The sequence below is a fragment of the Lepisosteus oculatus genome, chromosome 11, assembly GCF_040954835.1.
Source record: "Lepisosteus oculatus isolate fLepOcu1 chromosome 11, fLepOcu1.hap2, whole genome shotgun sequence".
Classification (NCBI taxonomy): domain Eukaryota; kingdom Metazoa; phylum Chordata; class Actinopteri; order Semionotiformes; family Lepisosteidae; genus Lepisosteus; species Lepisosteus oculatus.
Window position 1 is genome coordinate 40,078,312 of NC_090706.1, and position 23,339 is coordinate 40,101,650.

Sequence of the window (23,339 nt, forward strand, 5' to 3'; positions counted from 1 at the left end):
TTGATGAATCAATCAAATGATCAATTCAATCAAGAGAACGCTGGTCCCTGAGGGCTAAAGAGAACTTCAGTCTTGAATGGTTCCCCAAATTATTTAATGAAACAAACCACCTGTTTTATTGATCATACTAGAATTGTTCCATATCTGACTTCATGGTGAACTGTAAAGACTTCTGGACTGAGGATCCCCAGAACCAGGGTTTGAGACGCCTTGTAACCGAGTGAGAAATCAAACCACAGATCACTCTCATCATCACACCAGAGGGAGACAGAACAGTCCTACAGACCCAGATGGTTTCTCTTTCCACAGGAGCACTTAATTACCGAATCAAACTCCTTATTTGCTTTCTTCGACAAGTTGAAGCCTCTCCTTGTTCTTCAGAAGCTAGAGGTTTAGTTAGACTTGTAAGCAGCAGCACTTAAGGACTGGAGCTTGGCTCCTCTGCTCCTCGTCGAACTATTGTGCTTTCAGCCATCCCTCTATTTTTCTAACCTCTCCATCCGCACCCCAGGAATTAGACCCAGGGCCCCAGGGTTATGAGTCAGCAATACTCGCCCCCCGCACCACTGCAGGCCCTGCTTTGTTTTCGGTGAAAGCAGCACTGAAAAATCCCTAAACCTAATGATTGCCAGCAATAAACTGGCGAGTATGAGCTGGGCAGTTTGCTGGCTATTATTCACCAGCAGTAATGAAAGTGAGCCGTGTTACATCAGCTGTAGCAAACCCACCCTCTTAGTAAAGGTTTAAAACACTCCCATGTGCCAAAACCCTGCCAAACCTGGAAAAAAATGTTGAACTCCAGAACATGTGAGAAACCAGCACTCTCAGCTGTCATGACACACACCAGATCGTTTTAGCTTTGTCTAGCTGCCCCATCGAGATGATATTACATGAAGTTTCTTAGCTGAAGAGGAAATTGTTCGCTTGCTCCTCCAGAGGCCAGGCAGCATTAGATATCCATGAGAGCAATTCAAGTACAATTTCTTCCATCTTCCCTTTATCCAAATTTGGGATGAAGTCCATGTTCTGTAGCGCTAAAAGATGAATCACTGCAATTCTTTTCCACTGTGTATTTGTTTTTTCACTAAACAGAACTTGTTTTTCTAGTGTGCTCTTTAAAGTCAGGTAGTCTACATTTAAGAATTGGGAAAAAAAAACTTTTAAAAAAAATCACAAAGAGTGACTCTTCAACTCACAGTCGCAGCGTATCGTAGGAACCTCCGAGCGTTATTCCACAGTCATTTATGAGAAGTTAAAAAAAATACAGGATGCTGTGAGGTAGAGAAGGTTAATTCAGGACATTTGGACAGGAGTAATGGTAGAGTACACAAGTCGCTGCACTAGAAGAAAAGGGAGAGTGTATTCCTGTATCATGTGAGTTAATACTTCCCATCAGGCTGCATTAAGACCATGTCAATGACGCCAGATTTGGAGTTTGGCAGTACAGTAAAGTCTTGGTCCCTTGGCCTTGTTCTCAAAGGAAAGCAGCACAGTTCAGAGAGAAGGAGTTCATGTTTTGCACCATTATGTTCCCTAAAAACTGAGACACAATCCCGGAAACTCATGTGCAGGTCTGTATACAGGTGAAGTGCTCGATGGCACTTCTGAAAACTTCAGCAATGAGAGGGCAGTCTAGTATATTCGCTCCATTGTAGAAAGGTCAAAAACGTTTACAAAAATAAACGAAGCTCTGATAAGACAAGAGTCCAGCACAAGGGAACAGGACAGACACCTCGGAAAACCTCTGGAACTGGTGCTTGTGAGATGCTCAGGCAGTCATTCTCCAGACACACCATTTCTAATTAAACTTGTTGCTTTTAAAGCATCCTTCAGGGATAGATCCTGCTGTCCCTGTCTCTCACAGTAATATATTTACCATTAACGGAGCAAAGAAAGCGCTCTGGTGGCTTTAAACGTCAGTCTCTGGAGTCGGACACTTATGTAAAGGGTTACGTAATACACTGCTTCTGTGATTCCAGTAGGTGATTGTGAAATTCAAAAATTTAAAAATAGCAAGACTTGCAATGCTTTATCAGGAATAAGTATATCCCAGAGCAATACAGGATTATTCCTGATGAATATTATTTGAGATCAAAATAGCTTGTTGGACCACAAATCCAGCTTCTCCGAGTCCTGGTCTATACAATTCCTCTTCCTCTGGAGGCCCAGTCCGGTGCCACTCATCTTGTAGGAACGCCTTCAGTTGAAATGCAAATTTCCGCTGGTGTGTGGGGGCTGGATTGCGCATCGCACCTCAGAGAGAGTCCCAGCAGGACTGAGGTCTGGGCATTGTTCCGGCCAGGGGTGGCGATGGAAGCCCGTCTCCTGCTCTTCAAACCAACCACGCGCCTCTTGACACCGAGAGAGCCCAGGCCAGTCTGTGAGGAAACTGTGCGATTATGTGCGTGTATGTATAATGTGTATACATACTGGAGATGTTGAATGCGCTGTAAACACCAAATGTAAGGTTTATTAGACCAGAATAAGCACTGTTAGTCTCTCTTCGGTTACTCTTGCCTGGTTTTGACGATCTGTTTTTCTTGAGACCGGGAGCAGTGACAGGTGTCCGCAGTCACACAGAGAGTGGGTGTGATCCCTCTGCTTCAGCTGGCAGAGCTCCTGCAGCCCCCGACTGCAGGGTCTGATGGGAAAGGCCTACCGAGGGCCAAGAATGGTCCAGAGAAGAGGCGCCATGGCAACACATGCGTCTGCGTCGGGGTGGGAGGGAAGGGGAGTTGATGTAACGGCGCTTCCTCCGGAGGCCGGGAGGGGAACAGCAGACCGCGGTGTCACCGGTAACCCCTGACAACGGAATCCGAGACTCCACAGTCCCTGCGGTTCATTCGCCTATGCGAGGAGCCTGCTCCTGTCTCACACGTGGTCTTCAGTCGCTTATTTTCACTGCCTGCAAGTCCATTCTCCCCAGGTTCTTCACAGAAACACATAGTTTAGGGCTCCCTGGGAGAGGGATGGGGGGGCCCAGGCCCTGCGACAAGCCCACAGCCCCTCCAGGGCCGGTCGCCCGCTAACTCGCTCCCTCACACAGCTGTGCTCCTGCCAAACAGAGGGAAGGCGGTGGGTAAGGTGCAAGTCCGGTCGGGCAGCAGCACGGCCCTCCTGAGCTCCGCGCCCACGCGCCCGCTGCCCGTCAGAGTCGGGGACAGCACCCCTGCGCGCGGGCGCGAGGGCAGGTTATTGCGGTTCAGGTCGACGGTGGACAGCAGGCGACCCAGGGAGTCCCAGTGCTCCGACCCAGGGAGGTGGATGAGCGGGGCGTAGCTCCTGTCCGACAACACGGCCTCCGGGGCCGTCTTGCTAGTTTCGGGGTCGTGCTGTTTCCGGGACGTCCCGGCAGCGAGTTTGGTGTACGTCCCCCCCCTGGAGTCAGCCAGGACTTCGCTGTACGGGGGAGGGGGGTCCTCCATCATCACTGCTTCCTCGTAACAGGGGGGCTTGCCGTAGGCATCCGCTTCTGAGGAAGAAGAAAAGGGGAAACTCGATTACAACAGAATAACCTCCGGGTGGGCAAGATCTAATGAGCACCCCTAAAACATCCTCAGGCATCCCCCATAACACCAGCTAGACCTGCAACAAAAACCATCGGCCACCTCCGTGAGCATCTGCATAAGGTCCTGCGTGAAGCACAAGAAATAAGTCAGCAACATCCTCCATTGCTGGAATCCCATCGCGCTGCAATGCAATGCAGTCTGTGTTGATCTGTAACACTCGTGCATCACTTAAACGATGAAGAACAACAACGTTTTGCAGAATGCAAAAAGTATATTATAAAAACATATAGTGGTATAAAAACACAGCTCAACATTTTCCAAGTAACAAGCAGATTCACACAAGACTGCTTTCATGTGGCATCTTGCCTAAGAAGAACCCCAGTGCAGTCACATGAACAAGGCTTATCTTAAGTACAATAATGTCTGCAGGGAAAGAAAGCCTTCAGGAAACATTCTCATCACAATAAAATGCCATTTTCTAGCTCAGGTTTCTTTAGTCTTGCTCATGTGACTGCTGATACACTGATAGTGTCTGGATTATCTACATCACAGACGTGAGACAAGGCCAGATTTACTGCACTGCAGGAAGTATAAATCTAATATATTATTATATTATTCCATAGATAAGAAGTTAAGGCTAAAGTTTATTCCTGACAAAGATAGTCTTTATAGTGATGCTGTAAATGGAAGTGGACACGCTCACAAGCAACAGTAACAAAGTCAGCAATACGGTCCAAAGTTGAATCTGTCAAGCTTTTCTTTAAAGAACAATCTATTTTCTAAGACTTCTTTAGACTAGACTGTTCAAAAGCAATGATGAGTAAACTCTACACTTCGTACAACTAAAAAAAACAAATCATGAATCACTTTTTAAGACGACACGGCCTGTTATTCATGGGCCATAAGAGAAGCACTTCCCCAGGACTGGAAACAACTTCCTCCAGTGACAAAACTCACAACTCTCTAAACTGGCAACAGTGATTCAATTCCTGGAATATTTACATTGGCTTACAAATCTTGGGGAGAACAGAGTCTCCACCACAAACTGTCGATTCATAAGAAACGTTATTCCGTTCCTCAAACAAACATGTGACAGGAAGTACTGCACATCGCCATATCCCACTTTGTTAGCTATTTTACCCACACACACACTCTGGCCACTCAGTCGCACAATCACCATGTTCAGACTTCAGCATTGTCCAGAGACTAGTGTAGTCGTTTGAAATCTACTTAGCAGCACTTTCGTCCAAACCGTCCGACAGCCTGCGACGCAGGGCCGAAAGCAGTGGAAACAAAAAAAAAAACTTTGATTCGGGGTTTAGGGTCAATCACTTTGAATTATGCCTCAAACACACAGTCGGGCTTTAGAAATGCTCCTCCTATTTCTACAATACCGCCTAACTGTGCACTAGCAAGGCTAGTGGCTAGTCTCCCCATTAGTATAAGGGGGGAAAATAAGACAACTATACCTGCAGTTTCCACAACCAGTCATTGCGATAATTATTGATTTTCTTTTAGGTAATAACAGGTATAAACCACATCTGTCTGGATTTGCTCTGTGAACACACCGATCACTTTTATGTGCATCGTTCGTGTTCATAACCTGCACAGACATGAATGGGTACATAGGAGAGGAGGCCACTCGTCTCTCATTTTCCATCCCTTTACTTGTTCCTGCCTGTGACGAGACCCAGTTACTTTTCATGGGTTTTCAATGGTTCTTCGCCAATGAATGAATTCCCAGCACAAAATAATAAACCATGGCTATTTCAGTCATTTCTGTGCATTACAGCTCCGTGTCCAAGGCACGTGGTTCAGAGTCCATAAACATGAAAGATCAAGGGGATATACTGTATAATGGAAACGGTTTAGGTGGTATGATCCCAGGTATTTGATCAAACCCCTTTGTGTCCGCAGAATACTGTTCTTTGAGGTGGGTTGAGACCATCAATAGATACAGCAGGTGTAGCACTGCTGCTGCTTTAGCCCCGAGGTCACGAGACTCCAGGCCTCGAGTCGCAGTACAGTAAGCAAGGGATTCAGTCTGCAACCAGAACACAAATATCCTACAGCCTTCCAGGACCACGGTTAGTCGCTCCTGGCTTGACTGAGAAAATAACTTTCATTTTACGTTTGAGATGCGAAATCTGCAGGAACGGGACTTGACCCGGGACGAGGATAGCCGGTTCTGAGCTATCTGGTCTGGGAAACACCGGGCCTAACTCAGGTACCCTGGGACCCTCCACCTGGCCTGGCCTCTCTCCAGCTCACAGGCCCTCCCCCCCACTTGTCTTTCCTCCTCGTCAGTCAGAGCGATGCCCTCGGGCTGTGGAGACAGACCGGGCCCTGGGACTCGGTCTCTCCCTCCTCGACTGCCTTCCTGCGCTGACACATGTGAGATGCTGTGATGTCAGTGTCTGCCTCTCCAGTCTTACTCCTTGCTAGTAACCAGCTATTTTTTAATGTCTTTTTAAAACCAAGAGAATGGTTTCGAGAGCCTGCAGAAATACATTACGATTTTGTGGAGCATTGATCTTAGGTTATGCAACGGAGCAGTCTATGTTCCAGTAACGCATCTAAAATTAAACATAAACCAAGCCTCACACACACACGGCCTTAAGTATGTGGTTGCATAAGCGATCTGCAGAGCATTTCCAGTATGGAACTGGAAATTGCATAGCAAATGTTAGATATTACATAGCATAAGTACTGCTTTATGAATTTCCTTACAGAGCAATGCTTCATGCTCAAATGCCCAGGTTTCTCTGGGTACAAATATTGTCCTTTTCTATGACCTTCTGCCACAAGCCTTTGCATATGACATAAGGAAAGGCTCCTGTGTTTTAAAATCAAGGGGAACTACTTCATGTAATGCTTTGAACCGTATTGTATAAATATAGTTCTAGCTTTACATCATGGCTGTTCTTTTTATATAATTACAGTATTTGCTTAATGCGCAGGGGTTCATACTCAAAATGTGATTGAGCTGCGACATTTAAACTTCACACTGACCTGTCAATTAAACCACATATCCTAAACAACTCATGTCACCTGTTGCTGTGGTTAGAACCTGCCCCTCATCGCGTTTAAAAAAAAACCTTTTGAGAAAATGTGGTCTCAGTTTTCAATAAAAGTTTCGAATCCAGCATGAGTCACTGGTCCCGAAAACAGAAAAGTTTAAGAGATTAGGAGCTGAAGCAATTGTGAGATGAGAGCATGGTAAGGGCCAATGGGAAATTTAGCCAGGACACCGGGGTAACACCCCTAGTCTTTTCGAGAAACACCCTGGGAGCCTCATATCTAACTTCTCACCTTCCCTCAATGTGCCAGTGCAGAAATCCCTAACCCTCCACACAAAGAGACCGCGACGCCCCCAGACGATGACAAAGGCCAGTGCAGGAGTGCAGCGGTCAGAACTGCCCTCGTTCGGCTGAGTAACCTGGCTCTGTTCAAGTTCCCTACTTTTATTTTTAATATTAATTTAATACTTAACATACGGTGTGATACACGAAATGAACAAGCCAGGGTTTATTCCGTGCTGAAAAGAGAAGAAAAGGAAAAACACAGCGTTCCCGGCTGTGGACCCGAGATCGCCGTTGAAAATCACCCCCAAAACGCACCCGGCAGCAAAAAAGAGCAACAAAGGAAAACGAAAGCAGGCAGGCAAGCAGCGTTTCTGTTTCACTCCTGTCAGGGTAACAGCAAAGGGATTTTAAAACAACGACGACCGATATCGGAGAGAAATGACTGCCGAGTCATCGCCCAACGTGAGGCTCGGACCCATGACACCTGGGGAGACTCCCGGCGGACAAACCCCAGAGCAGAAAGGCCGGCGGTACCTCGCGGAAGAGTCCAGGTGGCGGGAGGCAGGGGCGGCGGCGCCAGGGGCTGGGGCGCGGGGCAGAAGTGGGGCGGCGGCGGCGGCGCCTGGGGCTGGGGCGCGGGGCAGAACAGGGGCGGCGGCGGCGGCGGCGCCGGGGGCTGGGGCGCGGGGCAGAACAGGGGCGGGTGGCCCCTGCAGGCCAGCGGGTCCATCTCCAGGCCGCGCAGGCCGCGCTCCCGCAGGCGCTCCTCCCGGTGCCGCTTCAGCCGCCGCTGCACGAAGCTGCAGAAGCAGCAGAGCATGACGATCAGCGCCCACACCAGCCAGAAGCCGGCGAAGCAGGTCAGGAAGGTGTAGGTGCCCTGGGACATCACCATGCTGAGCAGACCACACCCGCGCGGGGGCACGGGACCCACATCCACGCTCGGACACAAGACGGCAAGCTCCGCGCTCCTCTAGGGCTTCAGTCCTGCATGAATGAGCGTTACCGGGTTTGTCGCGAAGAGCAGCTCTTTCTTCAGTTTTATCCTGAGCCAGAGAGAAAGGTTGCCTTCCGTATTTCTCCTGCTTGCCCTTCTAAAATCCCATTCCGATTGACCCCAGACACCCCAGAAGGTACTCCGACTGACAGGGCAGGCCTGGCCAGATCAGTCCTTACTGGGCGCAGCTGGTGTCGCAGTGACAGCGGAGAAGCCAGCGCTCTAGTCTGCCGAGTGGAGACAGCGGTCAGCAGCCAGCCAGGGGGAGACCCTGCCGCAGGGTCAACCCAAACTGATTCTGGCCCTCAGTGCTGGCTGGAAGCTCCCACATCTTCTTCCTGGTCTCCGGAAGCAATGGAGGACTCTTCCTGAGCTGCAACAGAAGACGAAGGGACATGTGAGTTTTTTGCGAGCATGCAGCACTTCCAAGAACTTCACTGGGATGTCCCAGCCCTGCCTCAGCTGTTCAGCCACACTTGTTACCCCAGGGGGTGTGCACGACCGTTTAATTCAATTTCACGCAAAAAGAATGAACAAATAACACCCTGCGTGCACAGTGGAGAAACAACACACAGCAGCAGGGTGATTCCTGACCTTGGCGAGGCGTCTGACATTTCAGAAAGCTATAAAAATAGAAGGAGGCAGCTAAGTACAGTATTTGCATGCAAATGTATTGTCTGAGTTAGTTACCTCGTGGTTTGAGTGAAAAAGACTTTCCATATTAAAATGAGCAGCTTTGACATAAAAGCACATGCATATCACCATGGCATGGTTTTGCAGACCCTGATTAGCAACAGTCCCAAATCTGCGTCTCTAAAACGATTTTACATAGTTCATGCATTCTAAGAAACAAGAATACTAAGAATATCTGAATTTAGTTTTGGCTCCCAAGCTACAAAAGAGATCCTGCTGCTCCAGAAACAGTACAGAAGTGACCAGATCCATTTCTGGTTGAAAGGAACACTATGCTCCACGCACCAGGAGAAATGCCTTTTTGCCTTGATAGAGAAAAGATTGCATAAGGTCTACACTCAGGCATACACTCGAGTTGAAATATTTCTCAAGTGTCCATGTAAGTAATTCCTGTAGACAAATCCTGTTTCTATCACCAGACCACATCTAGACCATATTTCTGTGGGCAGCGGATTCTTTTGCCAACTGAAATACAGTACAAGATCACAGATTAACTCTGCTCAGCAATTCAGTGGTTTCATTTGGTTTCCCCTAGAGCAGCTCAATGTGCCACCATCATCAACATTATGAAATAATAAGAAGCAATAAATAAATGATTATTCGTTACAACATTACTATTATTTGCTTAGCAGACTCCTGGAGAGACTTACTATACAGAAAGTGTATAACAAGAACCAAGGATGCAGATGCAGGAAAATAAAGAGAGATGTAAGGACATGGGTATGAGGCTCGCATCACAAGAGCCTCACAAAGTAAATGGATCAGTACGGATTATAACAGCGAACACGTTTAGGACCAGTAATGTAAACAGCCCTATTGATATGTATACCTGATGAATCGCATTAACACAAGAGGCTAATGCAATCTAATGCGAATTCACTGCCGTTGATCGGAGAAATAAACGTGTAAAAGTGACACTAAGGGTGAATGCTGCTGTGCAGACGGCGGAGTGAAGACTGTGGCACAGCCTGTGAACTGGGCTCCATGTGCAGACTGGTAGCTGTGTTAGTCCTTCTGGTAGGACTGAGGCAAGTGGCACCGAGTGCCAGACAACCGCCGCCCACACTTGTCTTGCCTCAAGACAAACAAGGATTTTTAAATAAATGCAGAGATTTGACTTGTCTCTATTTCTTATTTATTTATCCACTGAAAGACATAGCAACCGCAAACACATGCAGGAACAGCATGCATTCGCCTGTACACTTATCTCAGCGTTTCACTGGCCAAGACTGGGTCTCGAACGATGGCTAAGAAATAAACATTTTCCCCAAACGATAGCCTTTAGGGACACATTCCAGAAACGTCAGTAAAACTGAAAGCATTTTTTTCTATTTAACTCCACCTGGTTAACCCCACAGTATGGAATTAATTGGACAGACCACAGATGACAATTTTTCAGGTAAAACCATTTAGCACACAGGTGCACAGGGCTAAACATCACATGGAAATACCACATGTACACAGTCTTCTGATCCACTTCCCATCTCATTATGGGCTAATTCCCCATTTCTTACTGCTAAGTAGATTTATACAAGTGTGACCACCAAAAATCATTCAAACTGCTGGTTCTGCTAGGGATTTTTTTTTGCCAATTTTCTTTTGCATTCTTGAACATTTTAGTTGGATAGACCAATGACGTTTTCAGTAAAATGCCTGAACACCGAAGAGGAAATAAACATTTTACAGTTTTGACGAGCGCAGTAGGTAGCAGAACTCAATGGGGTCTCCCATCGATGGGGGAGCCTCAGCAGGCAGCGACACAGGGCTGAAACCGGAGAACAGCTGAGTGGGAGAACTTGGAGAAGCAGCATATTTCTCCTTGCAGTTATAGCAGCTCAAGAGAAGGCAAATTGGACAGAATCAGTTTCGGTCAAACAGCATAGGTCACAAAATTCTTGTCCTTACCGAGCGTGAAGCAGTGGCTCAGTTTAGCAGCTCCTTTCACCTCTTCAATCTCTAAATCAAATGTCTCGTTTCTCTGCTCCTGCCGTCCTTATTTCCCCAGTGGAAAACTGTGGGCATGGTGCCCAATCCAGGGTAAATGAATTGCCAACGGTTTGCCCACAAGGAAAGTCAGGAACACAGTGTATGAAACGGCCTTTTAATTTTGGCAATCTGTCTGCTTACTCTTTGAACTCATTCAAACGTAGAAGCTCCTTATTACATGTAGCGCAGCAGCCGGAAGTGACTGTGGTATATTCTCCACGTGGCGTTACAAGTGAGTTATAAAGTTGTAAAATACAGGTGTGTAGAGACAACAGAACACGAGGTCTGTTCCAGATAGAGACTAACAGGCCATGCTGGTATTAACAAACACCAGGGCACAGACTCCCGAGTTCTTTGAGCCAACATGGTGTTACCGATATGTACTGCACGGGGGTTGATTTAACCAATCAGATCTTTTTTTGAGAGTCAGTATTTTAAGTGCACACGTCTGAGAACCCTGCATCTACACTGCACATACAGTACAGTATCTACAGTAAAGCCTGCTGAACACTCAGTTAGGACAGTTCTTTAGGTTCTTCGGAACTGCTGCCAAGCTAACCCATGAAACGTCACTGGCAGAGGTCAAGACTCTGTCCGGAGCTTGCTTCAGATGCCCTTCCACAGAGAAACAATTTAAAGCAATGGTGTGGAACCGGTGGCCCTTGGAGACACAAACTGACTACACAAGGACAGCTTGCAGAGTCATCGAATTTACGGAGGTGCTCTTCGAAACCGCTGACTCCATAAAACAACTCACTGAAAGAGGGAAACAAAGGAGAGTCCTGATTGTGCCATTTCATGTTAACTGTTTCTGGGGATGTAGCTGCGGCCCTTGAAGCTGCGTTAGGGCCCTTCCACACACTTTACAGTGCTCAAGTGATACCCCCAAAATGCACAGTATTTCAAAGCCCCAGAAACAAACACAAAATTATAAAAAGAACTTTGACACTGCAGCCTCAGCTACTGAGAGCTGGAATAAACACTGTTCAGCAAAGCCAAGTCCCTGCAGTTGAGGAAACTCCCTTCTCCAGGCTGAAATACCCCAATCCTATGACAGTAGGATTAGGCAGCAATTCCGCAGTTCAGGAAAGGCATTCTGGTCCCAACTAAACTCACAGGCATTGCTCTCTAACCAAACACAAAAGCTATCTCACCACAGCGTTTGCCATCAGCAGCAACACAAATGTCCACACTCTTAACAGGACTATACCCGATTCCAGAATAAGACAGATTTCTTTCCAAAGGTGCTTCTCCAGTTTCCTTGAAGCCAAGCCAATAATAAACCACATCTTATGCTGTTGAAGGATGTCCACTAGTGGGAACTCGACTGTGACTCTTCTGTCTTCGCCAATTACTTTGTGGTTATGCTGCTGCAGTTCTCTCTCTCTCTCGAGTCCAGTGCGGACCATGATGCTTATCTCCATGACCTTTCCGACTCAAATCTAGCCGAGAAGAATAAAGAACTTTTACCAAGACCCTGAGGTTTCAGCCTCAGAAATAAACCGGCTCACGTCTGCTCTGTCACCTCACCTAGAAACTCCCTGAAGAGGAATAAAGCCGGGTAGTTTTTTGCTCAGTCTGTAGTCAATAGGCTTCACACCAGTAAAACACCCATTTTTCTGACGGAGCCATCAGGCCTGTGTCTAGAGAATACAGTGCCTCATAGTTCACATGTGATATTTGGATTCACATACTGTACATAACTCTAGGGATCTGTTTCAGGTTTTCCCAACTAGATCACAGTACACTCTGCTCAGTTCTGAGAACCAAGTCTCGATAAATTTCCCTTTCTGCACTATGAAAATTCCTATTTTTGTTTTTTCCCCTGACCTTAATAATTTCTTTCTCTGAGGCCTGGCTCACAGACAGCTGGACATGTTGAAACTGCCTTTGGTTAACGTGACAGGCTGACGTGACAGCACCCCCTCCCCACCACTGTCTACTGCCTGCATTTCGGCTACAGTGAATCCCTACTTAGAGGCACTGGAGTTCATATCTTGCTCAATTAGGGGTTTACCTTTCTTTTCCGATCTTTTACTAGATAGCTGTAAAAACTTTAAGAAGAATTCCAGTTCCATCTCCAACAGTTTAACAATTACAAAAGGCTCGAGCTATGCTCATCACCACCTCAATTAAGGGCTCAATTAAGAGCCCCAGAGTTCAGCTGGAACAGAACCCAGGAGACACTGGTTTGGAGGACAGAGGAAGGTCTTCAGGTCTTGAGAAAGTTTATTGGAATGAATTGGAAGGTTATGCACCCTGTCCCCCCAATAAAGAACCCAAGCTTGGCTTTATATAAGTGTAAAACACCAGCCCCATCACATTGTACAACACCTCCGGGGACGAGGTCAGAACTATACTGTATGGAAGCTCGAGACAGCATGTGCTTGGAATCCCAATCATTCTGATGTGATAAAAGCTTAGTCATTAAAATCTGCTAGGATCTGAATTCAACACTCCTCAGTAACAGTAAAATGGGAGTTGTAACAACTCTCGGGCCCTGGGTTCAGCTGTGGACTGGGGGACCTTCTGTGCGGGAGTTTGCATGTACCTCTCTGCGTTCGTGGGCCTTATTTCCAGGTGCCCCTCGCAATGACGTGCTGGCAAGGTTGCCCGGGGCCTTTATAAATTGCCCTTTGTGAGTCTGCCCTGCAAGGGACTGGCATTCCATCCAGGGCGTAGAACTGCCTTGCACCCTGGGCTTCTGGAATTCTGATTGGCATGAGCTGTAATAATGGAAATGGGGTTGGGAATATTGAAAACATCCTTTATACTCCTCGTATCCAAGCATGCTTCCCAGGAAGAACTTCAGGATCTCCAGTGGTACACGCTTCACGGACTGGGTGAGCTCTCCCCTGTCCAGGGCCACGTTCGAGATGCTGGAGCCCAACCCTTCCTGGGAATGCGACGAAAAATCTAAACACAGGCTTGCTCTCCAGCAGCCAGAAAGAGGCTGTCTGTACTGGAAGGCTAGGCAAAAACTGAAACCACAGAATTAGGTCCTACCACAAGGCCACATCAAATTCCAAATGTTTTCCATCTGGGCCAGAAACACATGATCAACCCTTTGCAGACCTGTTTATTCTACCCAGACTCAAAGCCAGCATCGCCAGTTTAGAAGAGACATAAAGGCATTTATGTCGTTCAGGCTTACAACAGTATCTCTTACAGGGAGAAGCGAACTAGCTGTGTGGAGCTACAAATCAACAAGCCCTCCAGTCCTGGACAGAGGTCCCCCAAAACTGTAAGCAGGTTGCTGCCTCTCCAAATGCAAAATGGGGGTTTATCACAAGTAAACACCATCGAAGTCCACGCCCTCAACAGGGGTACGGTATGTATAGTTCCGGAGTAAAACGGTATTCTTGCGAGCCTAATTGACTGTTTCACTGGTCTGGTTTCCTCAGATGAATACTGTAAGTGCAAACACAAATCACAGCGGCGCGTTACCATGAACTAGAAGAACGCCGAAGTGATTATCCCCCGCCAGTAGCGTGATGTGCTCCGGAGAAAAATAACCACTCACCATGAACACTGTGTTTAATCGGTGTTAATGAGTACAGGGAAATGTAACTGAAAACTAACTGCTGAAGGAATTCCTCACAGTTCTAAAACATAAGGTGTCACAGCTCCACTCGAGAAAAGACGCACTGATTTCCAGTTCTGCTGTGATACTCCGCGATATTATCTTCATCCCCCCCCGCTTGTATACGTTTCAGGCACACGTATTTACCGTCAAGAGGGCAAGCTGGGGCTGCCTTGCACAGAATCGGTATAGCCTTCACGCACCTACTCCTTTCTCTCACACACACAGGTACAGCCCTGGCTCTGCTTTTAAAAATAACATACCGGTGACACGCCGAGAGGTAAAACGCCTCAAACGGTACCTTTTTAGCCGCCGGTGAGTCGCCACTTCGCCGGCAGCCAACCAGCGCGCCTACCGGAGAACCTCTCTCTTGCTGCGCATTTGCGCTCCTGGCCGGCGTGTGGCTGACGAGCCAATTTTATAACCCCGCAGGCTGTGACGCGCCGTTGTAATTGAGGGTGCTCCCTGGCTTTCGCGTAGTTACTATTATGTCAAGCCAAGAATCAATAGAACCCTTTTAGTCGAGCTCTAAACGGATGCCATGAAGTCGCTCGCTGAGCTGGGCATTTCCTTCACCCTGCAGTTCTTAAGGAATGTCTATAAAGCAACCCCTCCGTTCATTTCTGTGAACTCTAGGCTTCGAGCTGTGTATAACGTTATTTGTTTTACTGCTTTAGCGTCCTACAGCAGAAAGTCGCGAATTAGTACGGAAATGATCAAATAATTAAAAAAAAAACCGTGTCCACATACAAGATTTCTCACGTCTCACGAACAAGTTGGAATGCACAAGACGAGAGCAGACTGGCCGGGCGCTACGAGCAGGGTGGATGTGCCTTTTCCTTCTGTGAAAATGCTTCTGTGTGTGCTCACATATCTCGCGCTTCGGCGCTTCCCAGAACTAGAAGGCGACTCCTCACTGTATTCTGTTTCCATAATACAGTCCACAAATGTACCCCGTGTCTGCACCCCAAGCATTCCCAGCAACCGCCCCTCACCTGCCTCTCCCAGGAGCGCCGATGGGCGTCAGAGATAAAAACAACAAACCAGCAAGCTATCGTTCAAAGCAAGCAACAAACACCGATGATAACAGCTTAACAGCTCTCCTTCCATTTAGTTCTGTTTGCATTAATTGCAACGTCTGTGCATGCACGCTGCTAATAATTGTCAGCTCCAGGATACAGCAGTGTCTCTTGGCTTGGAGCAGTCGCTCACATCAAGCAGAGAAAAGCGATCGGTTGGGTTTATATTTACAGTAAGATAGACTGCAGATCCTCATTATTTCCTCCCGGTGTTTTAGCAGGTTGATGCTGGGACCGTGACAAATCAGCTGATCGTCTGCCAGATGCCTCTAGCCGGGTCTGCGCTCCGCTGCCCTGTCGCTCGCTGCCTCAGGCGCGCTGTTTAAGAGCGGGGCTATCTCCAGTCGTGCCTCCGTTAAACAGGGGGGCTCTAATCAATTCTCTCTCTAGAAAAACTCATCTCGGCTCCTCCTCTGTTTAACCATTTCCTGTGACACACCGATAACGTCGAACTGCCTGAGAATATCGTCGCACTGGAGCGGGTAGTACCGATTTTGAAAGGTAACATCTGTACGCAAGCACTATCCAACAACGCGGTAGTGTGTTTGATGTAAGTGTTCCAGTATATAGAAATCATAATAGATGAATGTGCATGTTTTCCTTTTCGAAAGCAGAAATGGTAAAATAATAGAAAATAAGAGCTTCGCCTTAACTGAGGCATCTGTCGTTGGGTTTTGTAGATGCAGTACGTGTTGTCCCTGTGGTTTGGATAATCAAGGAGATTCGGTTTTGTTCCTGGGTATGTGTGTCCCTCGTGTGCTTTTTTCTGTGGGATGTGTGTCAAGACCCATGCAGGAATTAGTTGATGAGAGCATCCTCCTGTATTTCAAACGGGGGGGAGTAAACAGCTGGAGAAAACTGGAATTTTGGACATTCTTCAATGTTGACATTCTTCATTCTCTGAAAGAATTCAGAGCTATAATGTAAAAAAAAAACACTTTAACATACGCACCTACAGGACAGAGATCTAAGGCAGTGGAAATTCTCAGATAGTTTGCTTCAGCAGTGAACAGCAGATCAAGAACATGTCTGTTTTTGTTCTGACTAAGTAAGATGGGAGGTTTACTGACAGTGGTGGCACAGTGGCACAGTAGTTAGCATTGCTGCCTCACAGCCCTGGACTCTCGGTTCAAGTCTGGACCTGGGGCTCTACCTGCATGGAGTTCGCATGTTCTTCCTGTGTTAGTGTGGGTGTTCTCTAGGTGCTCTGTTTCCTCCCACAGTCCAAAGACCTACTGGTGGGTTAACTGGCTTCTGGGGAAACTGGCCCTGGTGTGATTGTGTACGTGACTGGGTGTGCCCTGGTGTGATCGTGAACATGTCTGGGTGTGCCCTGGTGTGATCTTGAACGTGTCTGGGTGTGCCCTGGCGTGATCTTGAACGTGTCTGGGTGTGCCCTGGTGTGATCTTGAACGTGTCTGGGTGTGCCCTGGTGTGATTGTGTGTGTGCCAGGTGTGATTGTGTATGTGTCTGGGTGTGCCCTGGTGTGATTGTGTATGTGTCTGGGTGTGCCCTGGTGTGATCGTGAACGTGTCTGGGTGTGCCCTGGTGTGATCTTGAACGTGTCTGGGTGTGCCCTGGTGTGATCTTGAACGTGTCTGGGTGTGCCCTGGCGTGATCGTGTATGTGTCTGGGTGTGCCCTGGCGTGATCTTGAACGTGTCTGGGTGTGCCCTGGCGTGATCGTGTAGGTGTCTGGGTGTGCCCTGGTGAAACCTTAAGAAAGGATTAATTGATGTGCTGTCCAGTGACAGCCAATCAAAATAATAAAGGTGAGATGGATGCATATAAAAAAAAAGAAAAAAGCTTGTCAACAATGTGGAACAAGCCTTCACTGGGACATGAAGTTAAAAAAAAAAAGAAAAACAATTTTTTGGAGTAGAGAGAGTTTGCATTCAGCTCATCTTATTATGAGTGTCAATAACAGCACAAGACTATTACAGATTTGTTGTGAAGGGGCGCTTACCTGCCACTCATATACTGTATTTCAGAGCAGCTCAAACTTTAACGTCAGACCAAGTTTGGCCTAAAAATACACTGCTCATTTCTGACAAAGCTGTGTGTATTTTCCTCTGCTGCTGTTCCCTCTTAAATGGTGTGTAAAGAGCCTTTATTTCCAGTGAGAAATTGTCCTTGAGTGCTGGGTGAAGGCTTGGAGGGGCGAGAGTTGATGTGTGTGATTTTTGCTGATTGCTGTTCAGCCGTGGCGAGAACAGAGCCTGAATCTCAGCCTTTATTCTCTCTCCTTCTCAGAGCTTCAGAATTTCAGCACTTATTAGTCACTAACCTTTCCAGGGCCCCCAGAGATTAACACTAGGCTTCTTGTTTCTCTTCAGCTTCCCTGCCATAAAGATGCACTTGTCTTGGCAGAGTCACTTACTGTAATACTGACTTTTGTCTTTCAGGATCGCCAACTCTTCCATCCTCCTGCAGGATGTATACTGTCTTCTGTGCTGTTGTGATTGCGTGTGGCTGCCAGCGTGCTTTTTGAATCTGCTACTTAGGGAAAGAGGTTGATGATGTTTGCTGTAAAGGCGATGAGAGCCTGTATAGCACACAGCTTCCCTGCTTTCAATCCCACTGCGGTGAGGCCCGTGGGAAGGGAGAAGGAATTCTCCCTGGGAATGGTGCCAGCAATCGGTATGGGATTCACCAGGTTCCAGGTGGGCTAAAATGTGACAGGAAAACAGACTTAGTGGGACCCAAACCCGGATCCTGTCTCTGCAGCATGAACATTGTAATCATTATGAGTGACCACATGAGGAGTTGCTGCTGGACAGTGACAGATTTGGCCACTGCAACATAAACCTGGGTATTGTCATCAGATAACTCAGAGCTGCTGGTATCCAACGCAGTCGCTGTCATCACGCAATGTGACTAGGATCACAAAGGCAGCTTGCACACCAAAACCGACAACGAGCCCTGACTATTTGCAAAGAGCTGGGTTTTGTGATGAATCACTCTTCTATGTCTCATTTTGTGATCACAGAGCACAGATATGCTGGCAAAGCCAAGGCAGAACCGCTGAGGACTGCGAAGGAGCGATAACTACACCATTCAGCTGGAAATGGTCTCAGAACTAACACTTATCATTCAAAAGGTTTACAGAAGACCGATTTCAGGTTTTCCCCGGAATTTTATGTCAAGGGGTAAATATGTATAGAGGAAAATTCAGTGCCATACATGGAAAAGTGGAAAAAAAAACATTTCCAACCTAGATCTTAGACTGAGATGGAAATTCTACTACATCTTTTGTCTTGGGACAAAACTTCACAGTGCAATTGTATCGCCATGACAACCTGAATGATAAGAATTCCAATTATTTCACGAGTTCATTGCAAATATACAGGATACAATTTTTATAAATAAATTTGTTTAATCTCTGAATCCCTGCTGTTTGCTATACGTACCATAGACTCTTTGACTGGGTGACCAGACTTGGTCTGGTCAAGAATCACCTACTTCAGCAGCCAAAAATGGTTCCAAGTGCTCACAAAATCCGGATGTAAAACCTTCTGGACTGCGGCTCTTCAGAGGCTCAAGTCCATGAGGAGCCTGAGTTTTGACAGAAAGCTGGTTCTAAAGTCTCTCTCCCAGGGGAGATTTTCCTTTTTAAAAGCCGGAATCAGCGATTCTATCCTATTCAACTGTTTTTTTTTATTATGTTAACTGTCACCAGAATCACTGGCGTAAACACCTTGAGTTGACTCTCTGTCCAGTGTGCTGTCTGCTCTGCTTTCACATCGCCATTATCGGGGCTGATCACAGAAAAGGGGGCCTCTTTGACACTGGTGTTCTAGATCAGGCTGTGATCACATCAAAACTGTAACCCACCTGAAAATTGCACATCTGAGGCAGCTGGATGGAGGAGTGGTCAGAGCTCTGGACAGGAGGTTGTGGGTTCAGACAACTGCTGCTTTAGTCTCGAGCTGGGAGCCTCACCCACACAGCTCCAGTAAGCCCCCTGCTGTGTAAACGGGTCTCCAGGTTCTCATCTGAAATAAGAACTTGTCCCCAGCTGGCCAACCTGGTAAGATACAACATAGTCAAAGTACAGACACTGCAGTTTTCACCTTCTTGTTCATTTGGTTACTTAATGATCCCAGACTCAAACCAAAGCCTCAACAATGTCAAGCATGTTGTATTCCAGACAACCCACGAATGCCTTTGTAAAGAAGTATATCCTGGCTTTCTCTTGTGACCTTCGGTCCTTGAACCCTTGAAGACCTTGAGTTGGTCTCCAGGATTGGCTTGTTGAACATGCTCCAGCATTTTGAACACCGGAATCAAGTCCTCGCATAACAGTCTATGTTGCAGTTCAAACTGGAGTAGTCTGTCGGAACAGGACATGCTTTCAGGTTAGAACGTTAGCAGATGTATTTTTATTTCCTCTTTAGTGAGGATAAAGTCAAAACACTGGGCTATTTAAGACCACGTGGTACAGGGAGTGAGAAAACCAACAATATATCTTGACAGTTTGATCACCAAAGATCCCTGGGGATTCTGAATGTACAGCACATCCCCACAAATTCTGTTTTCTGTTTCGTCTTTGGTTTTGCAGTGATTGTGTCATTCTCATTCTGGATTAAATCCATTGATCCTTCTTTGTACCAGGCAGAGTAGCCTAACCCTGCCGTGTACTCAAAAATTTAGGACAGCGGACTAGGTTTTGAAACTGTATCCTTTACTTTGGCATTATTCTATATTAAATAATCTACGAATTAAATTTGATCATAGTAGAATGATAATTATTCTACCACCATTTGCTTGAAGTTCCCGAAGTAAAAAACAATCTGTGCTTCATGTTCCCAAGGAGAGGACACTAGTCTTTTACAGGCAGGGAAGGGAACACAGACTACACTGTTGGGCAACGATGAATGGTCTGTGTACAGTTATGAAATTGAAAGTTCTAAAACTGCAGTTCATTCTCAGTATGGTCCTTTGTCGGCCTTGGTGAGCTCCTTGAAAATAATTGTCAGCACGGCTTCATAATACTTCCCGATCACGTCTGCGTGGTCAAGGTGAGAACAGGGTGTGCTGCTGCTCGGCTGCTCGGACTTTTTCCCTCTGCCTCAGGCATGATCTTTGCACGAGAACTGGGCTCTGGTTCTGATGCTCCGAAGGCCGAGTGTCTGATTTCTGCTTGGAGAACATAGATATTTGCAAACCTCACCGAGGTATCATTCCCACAGTGCAGCAGGGACTGTACAGGCGTTGAATCCCTGTCCTTTTTCCTCCCATGGCAGAGCCTCAGCAGGGGTGGCTGGACGGGCCCCTCCACATGACTCAGGGGATTGTGACTGGGCTGTTAGCTCACTGTCTCGGAGGGAGGCAGTCCAAGTGGCTGGCCGAGTTCCAAGGACTGTCCGCGTCCTAACACTTCCAGAACAAGGCAGAGGAGGCTGCGGTGATTTATGCCGACTCCCAGTCTTGAAGTGAGCGGGTGACACAGACGGCGCGGCTCAACGCCGAGTGAGATTGATGGCGGAATCGCCTCCCAGCGGCGCCGATGAGAAATCGAAGACCCCCGTCACCGCCTGATCTGTGGGCTTGGACAGCGAAAGGAGCTGGTGGGCAGCGGACAGCGGGCGGCGAGCGAGACTGAATCACAGGAAGGAAGACAAAGGGGCCCTGAACAATAGGCCTTTCGGGCAGCACTAAATCTCCCCATTCTTCTAGAAAAAGGGGAAAAAAACCCATCCTGAAATATGGGGTGGTGAGGTTGGATCAAACGTTTATCAAAGTGTTTGGCTTTTTTTTTTTAACTCAAGCAAAAATGAGTCATTAACTATTCAAGAATTAAGCTTTCAAAACCAATTAACATTCTATGTGGTCCTTCACACATGTTTTCTTCCTTGGTACTACCAGGTGAAGATCAAGCATGATGGAATTGTTTTCTTAATAGCTCTGTATCCTCTTTAGTACTGTATATCCCTATTCCAATTCCAAACTTCATCTCCCAGGCTTGCGGGACGAGGATCAAGGATTTGTACTGGAACAGTGGAATGCTGTTCATTGGTTAAGCTAAGGTGTTAATTTGCTTTCAATGGTCTGTTCATAGTTTGACACCGAGTCCTCCAGACTGTATCAACAACCCTCCCTGTGCTTTGTGCAGTTTGACAGCACTTTCAGACAATGTTTTCTGACTAGGGAAACTCTCTGTTTGAAATCCCTTTCAGTAAGTACCCTGGTTCAGAAATAATGTCACATTTGATACCAAGTAAACGTTATGAACAATGCTATCATTAAATCCAAAATATCCACAGCAGAAGCGTGCTGTCGGAGACTGGTGATTGCATATGCTGGCATACTAGACGGTGTGAAAACATTCTACTTCTTCCAGTCCAAGCAGATGCGCCTGCCTGGTTTCCAGCCGCCTGAGACATTGTTGTATTTCTGCCCCTTGTGTCTCTTCCATGGCTTCTCCAGGGCCACGGCCTGCATCATGTTCAAAACCTTGGTGCTAGCCTGCAGGAGAGCAGCACCAGCGCGCCTCCAGACTACTCTCAGGCCCCGCAGGGACGGGCAATTCCACTTCCTCAGGCCAAGAGCGGTGCCCAGGCTGAGAGGTGGCCAGGCTCAGGCTCTTCTGCTGTGGCCTCCTGATGGGGGGCCGGCCCACCTGTCACGAACAGGACCAAAATCCATCCCTGACCCCCAGAGGCCTGTGATCACCTACCTCCCGTCTGTCAAGCATCACTGAAGCTCCTTGGCACTGTGTCACATTCCTGCACGGTGCACTTGCCGAGTTTTGTTTTTTTTTTTTGGGGGGGGGAGGTATTTTTGGTTTATCCTACCGTTACAGGCACCCATCGAATCTGGACTGGTTGCTACTGTGAGCGGCCAGCAGTCATCCAGGTGAATAAATGTGTATTTTTGGGGGATCCCTCCACGAAAGCCCTTGTCTTCCTGGTTGGCAATTCACACTGTTTGCCCTCATTGCAGGGGCGAAGGCACTGCAGTCAAGCTTCGTGCTGTAGAAGCTGCAGCAGACCCCAGACAGCCACTCTAATAGAAATGCACGAACCTGCCCACATTAATATGCTGGGGGAGTATTGTTCGCTTTCACGATCTCATAAAGCCACAGTGCAGTCTCCCCGTTTGATGTGCAACATCCACAGGGTGGTGAGGGAGGAAGCTGGTGCCTCAAGTCATTTTTTTAGAGATATCAGGAGCGTGCACTGTTTAGTGCACTGCAAGTGCCAGTCAGGCCATAGGTAAGATTGAACGGGCAATAATTTTTTAATGCATTATTAAATTTTGGACACCTTATAGAGAGTGCAATTCATGCAAGCACCACCCCTGATGTAACTGCAAATAATTTTTAAAAAATCAATCTCACTTTGCACTACCCAGTTGTGCAAGCACAGGAAGCAAGGGCCCAGTGAGCACTACTGGAGGCCAGAGTGCAGAAATGATTGATCGACAAGGTTCAAGCCCTGCCGTCAGCTCTGTCTCGGGGCCAGAAGTGACTGATAGGCAGACTGAAACTGTGCATGTCTTATTAAATTGAGGAGCAACTTAAGAAGCACGACTTGCATTTACTTGCAACTTAAGAAGCACGACTTTCCAGTTATTATCTGGCCCAGGAGTGAGGCTGCTCTGTCTTCAAACCATCAGCACAGTGAAGACACTGAAAAGGTCTTACTAAAGCAGCCTTTGCTTACATAACTGAATTACAGTAATTCAGACCGCACAGAAATGACAGGTGAACCGAGACCTTGTCAGTGCAGCCACCTGCTATGCTCACTATGTAAGCTAATTTGTAGTTTAAACTCTGCTTTGGTTAATGGAGAGAACGGGGGTTATGATGGAAGGGGGGGTGTCAGTCATGTCTGCTATTGTCTAATGTCAACCGAAGCACAATGAATTCATCGTCCTTGGCTTTGTTAGAAACGCCTGTTACCAAGGTAGCATTTACACTCCCCGTGAATCACTGAAGGCTTGTGCATGAACGCTTGCGTTTGATGATGTATGTGTGCTTGTAACCCAGCAAAAAGGCATTCCCTCATATGGTCTGAGCGAAGACAACTACAGTTACAAAGAGGCAATTAATCCCATTTCAGCTTCTAAGCAGAAGATTCCGTTTTCGGTTTTATTATTTATTTTAAATCCCTTTTAGATATGTTGCCAGGCAACGGGGATGACTACCGCATAAAGGAAGTGTTCAAGAAAAGCAGTCGGCAA

General features: G+C 47.1%; 1 protein-coding gene across 2 annotated transcripts; it reads right to left on the minus strand.

Moving 5' to 3' along the window:
• Positions 1-508: 508 nt before the first annotated feature.
• On the minus strand, positions 509-15,614 carry LOC102688100 (proline-rich protein 7). Of its 2 annotated transcripts, none has more exons than XM_069195312.1 (3): positions 15,325-15,614; positions 7,349-8,184; positions 509-3,472 (listed from the first exon to the last, which is right to left on the minus strand). In XM_069195312.1, exons 2-3 carry the CDS (start codon positions 7,707-7,709, stop codon positions 3,039-3,041), a joined length of 795 nt encoding a protein of 264 aa, XP_069051413.1. In that variant the 5' UTR covers positions 7,710-8,184; positions 15,325-15,614; the 3' UTR covers positions 509-3,038. The 2 variants fall into 2 exon arrangements, with proteins under 2 accessions (XP_069051413.1, XP_069051412.1); XM_069195311.1 differs by lacking the exon at positions 15,325-15,614 and adding an exon at positions 14,375-14,457.
• Positions 15,615-23,339: the final 7,725 nt, after the last annotated feature.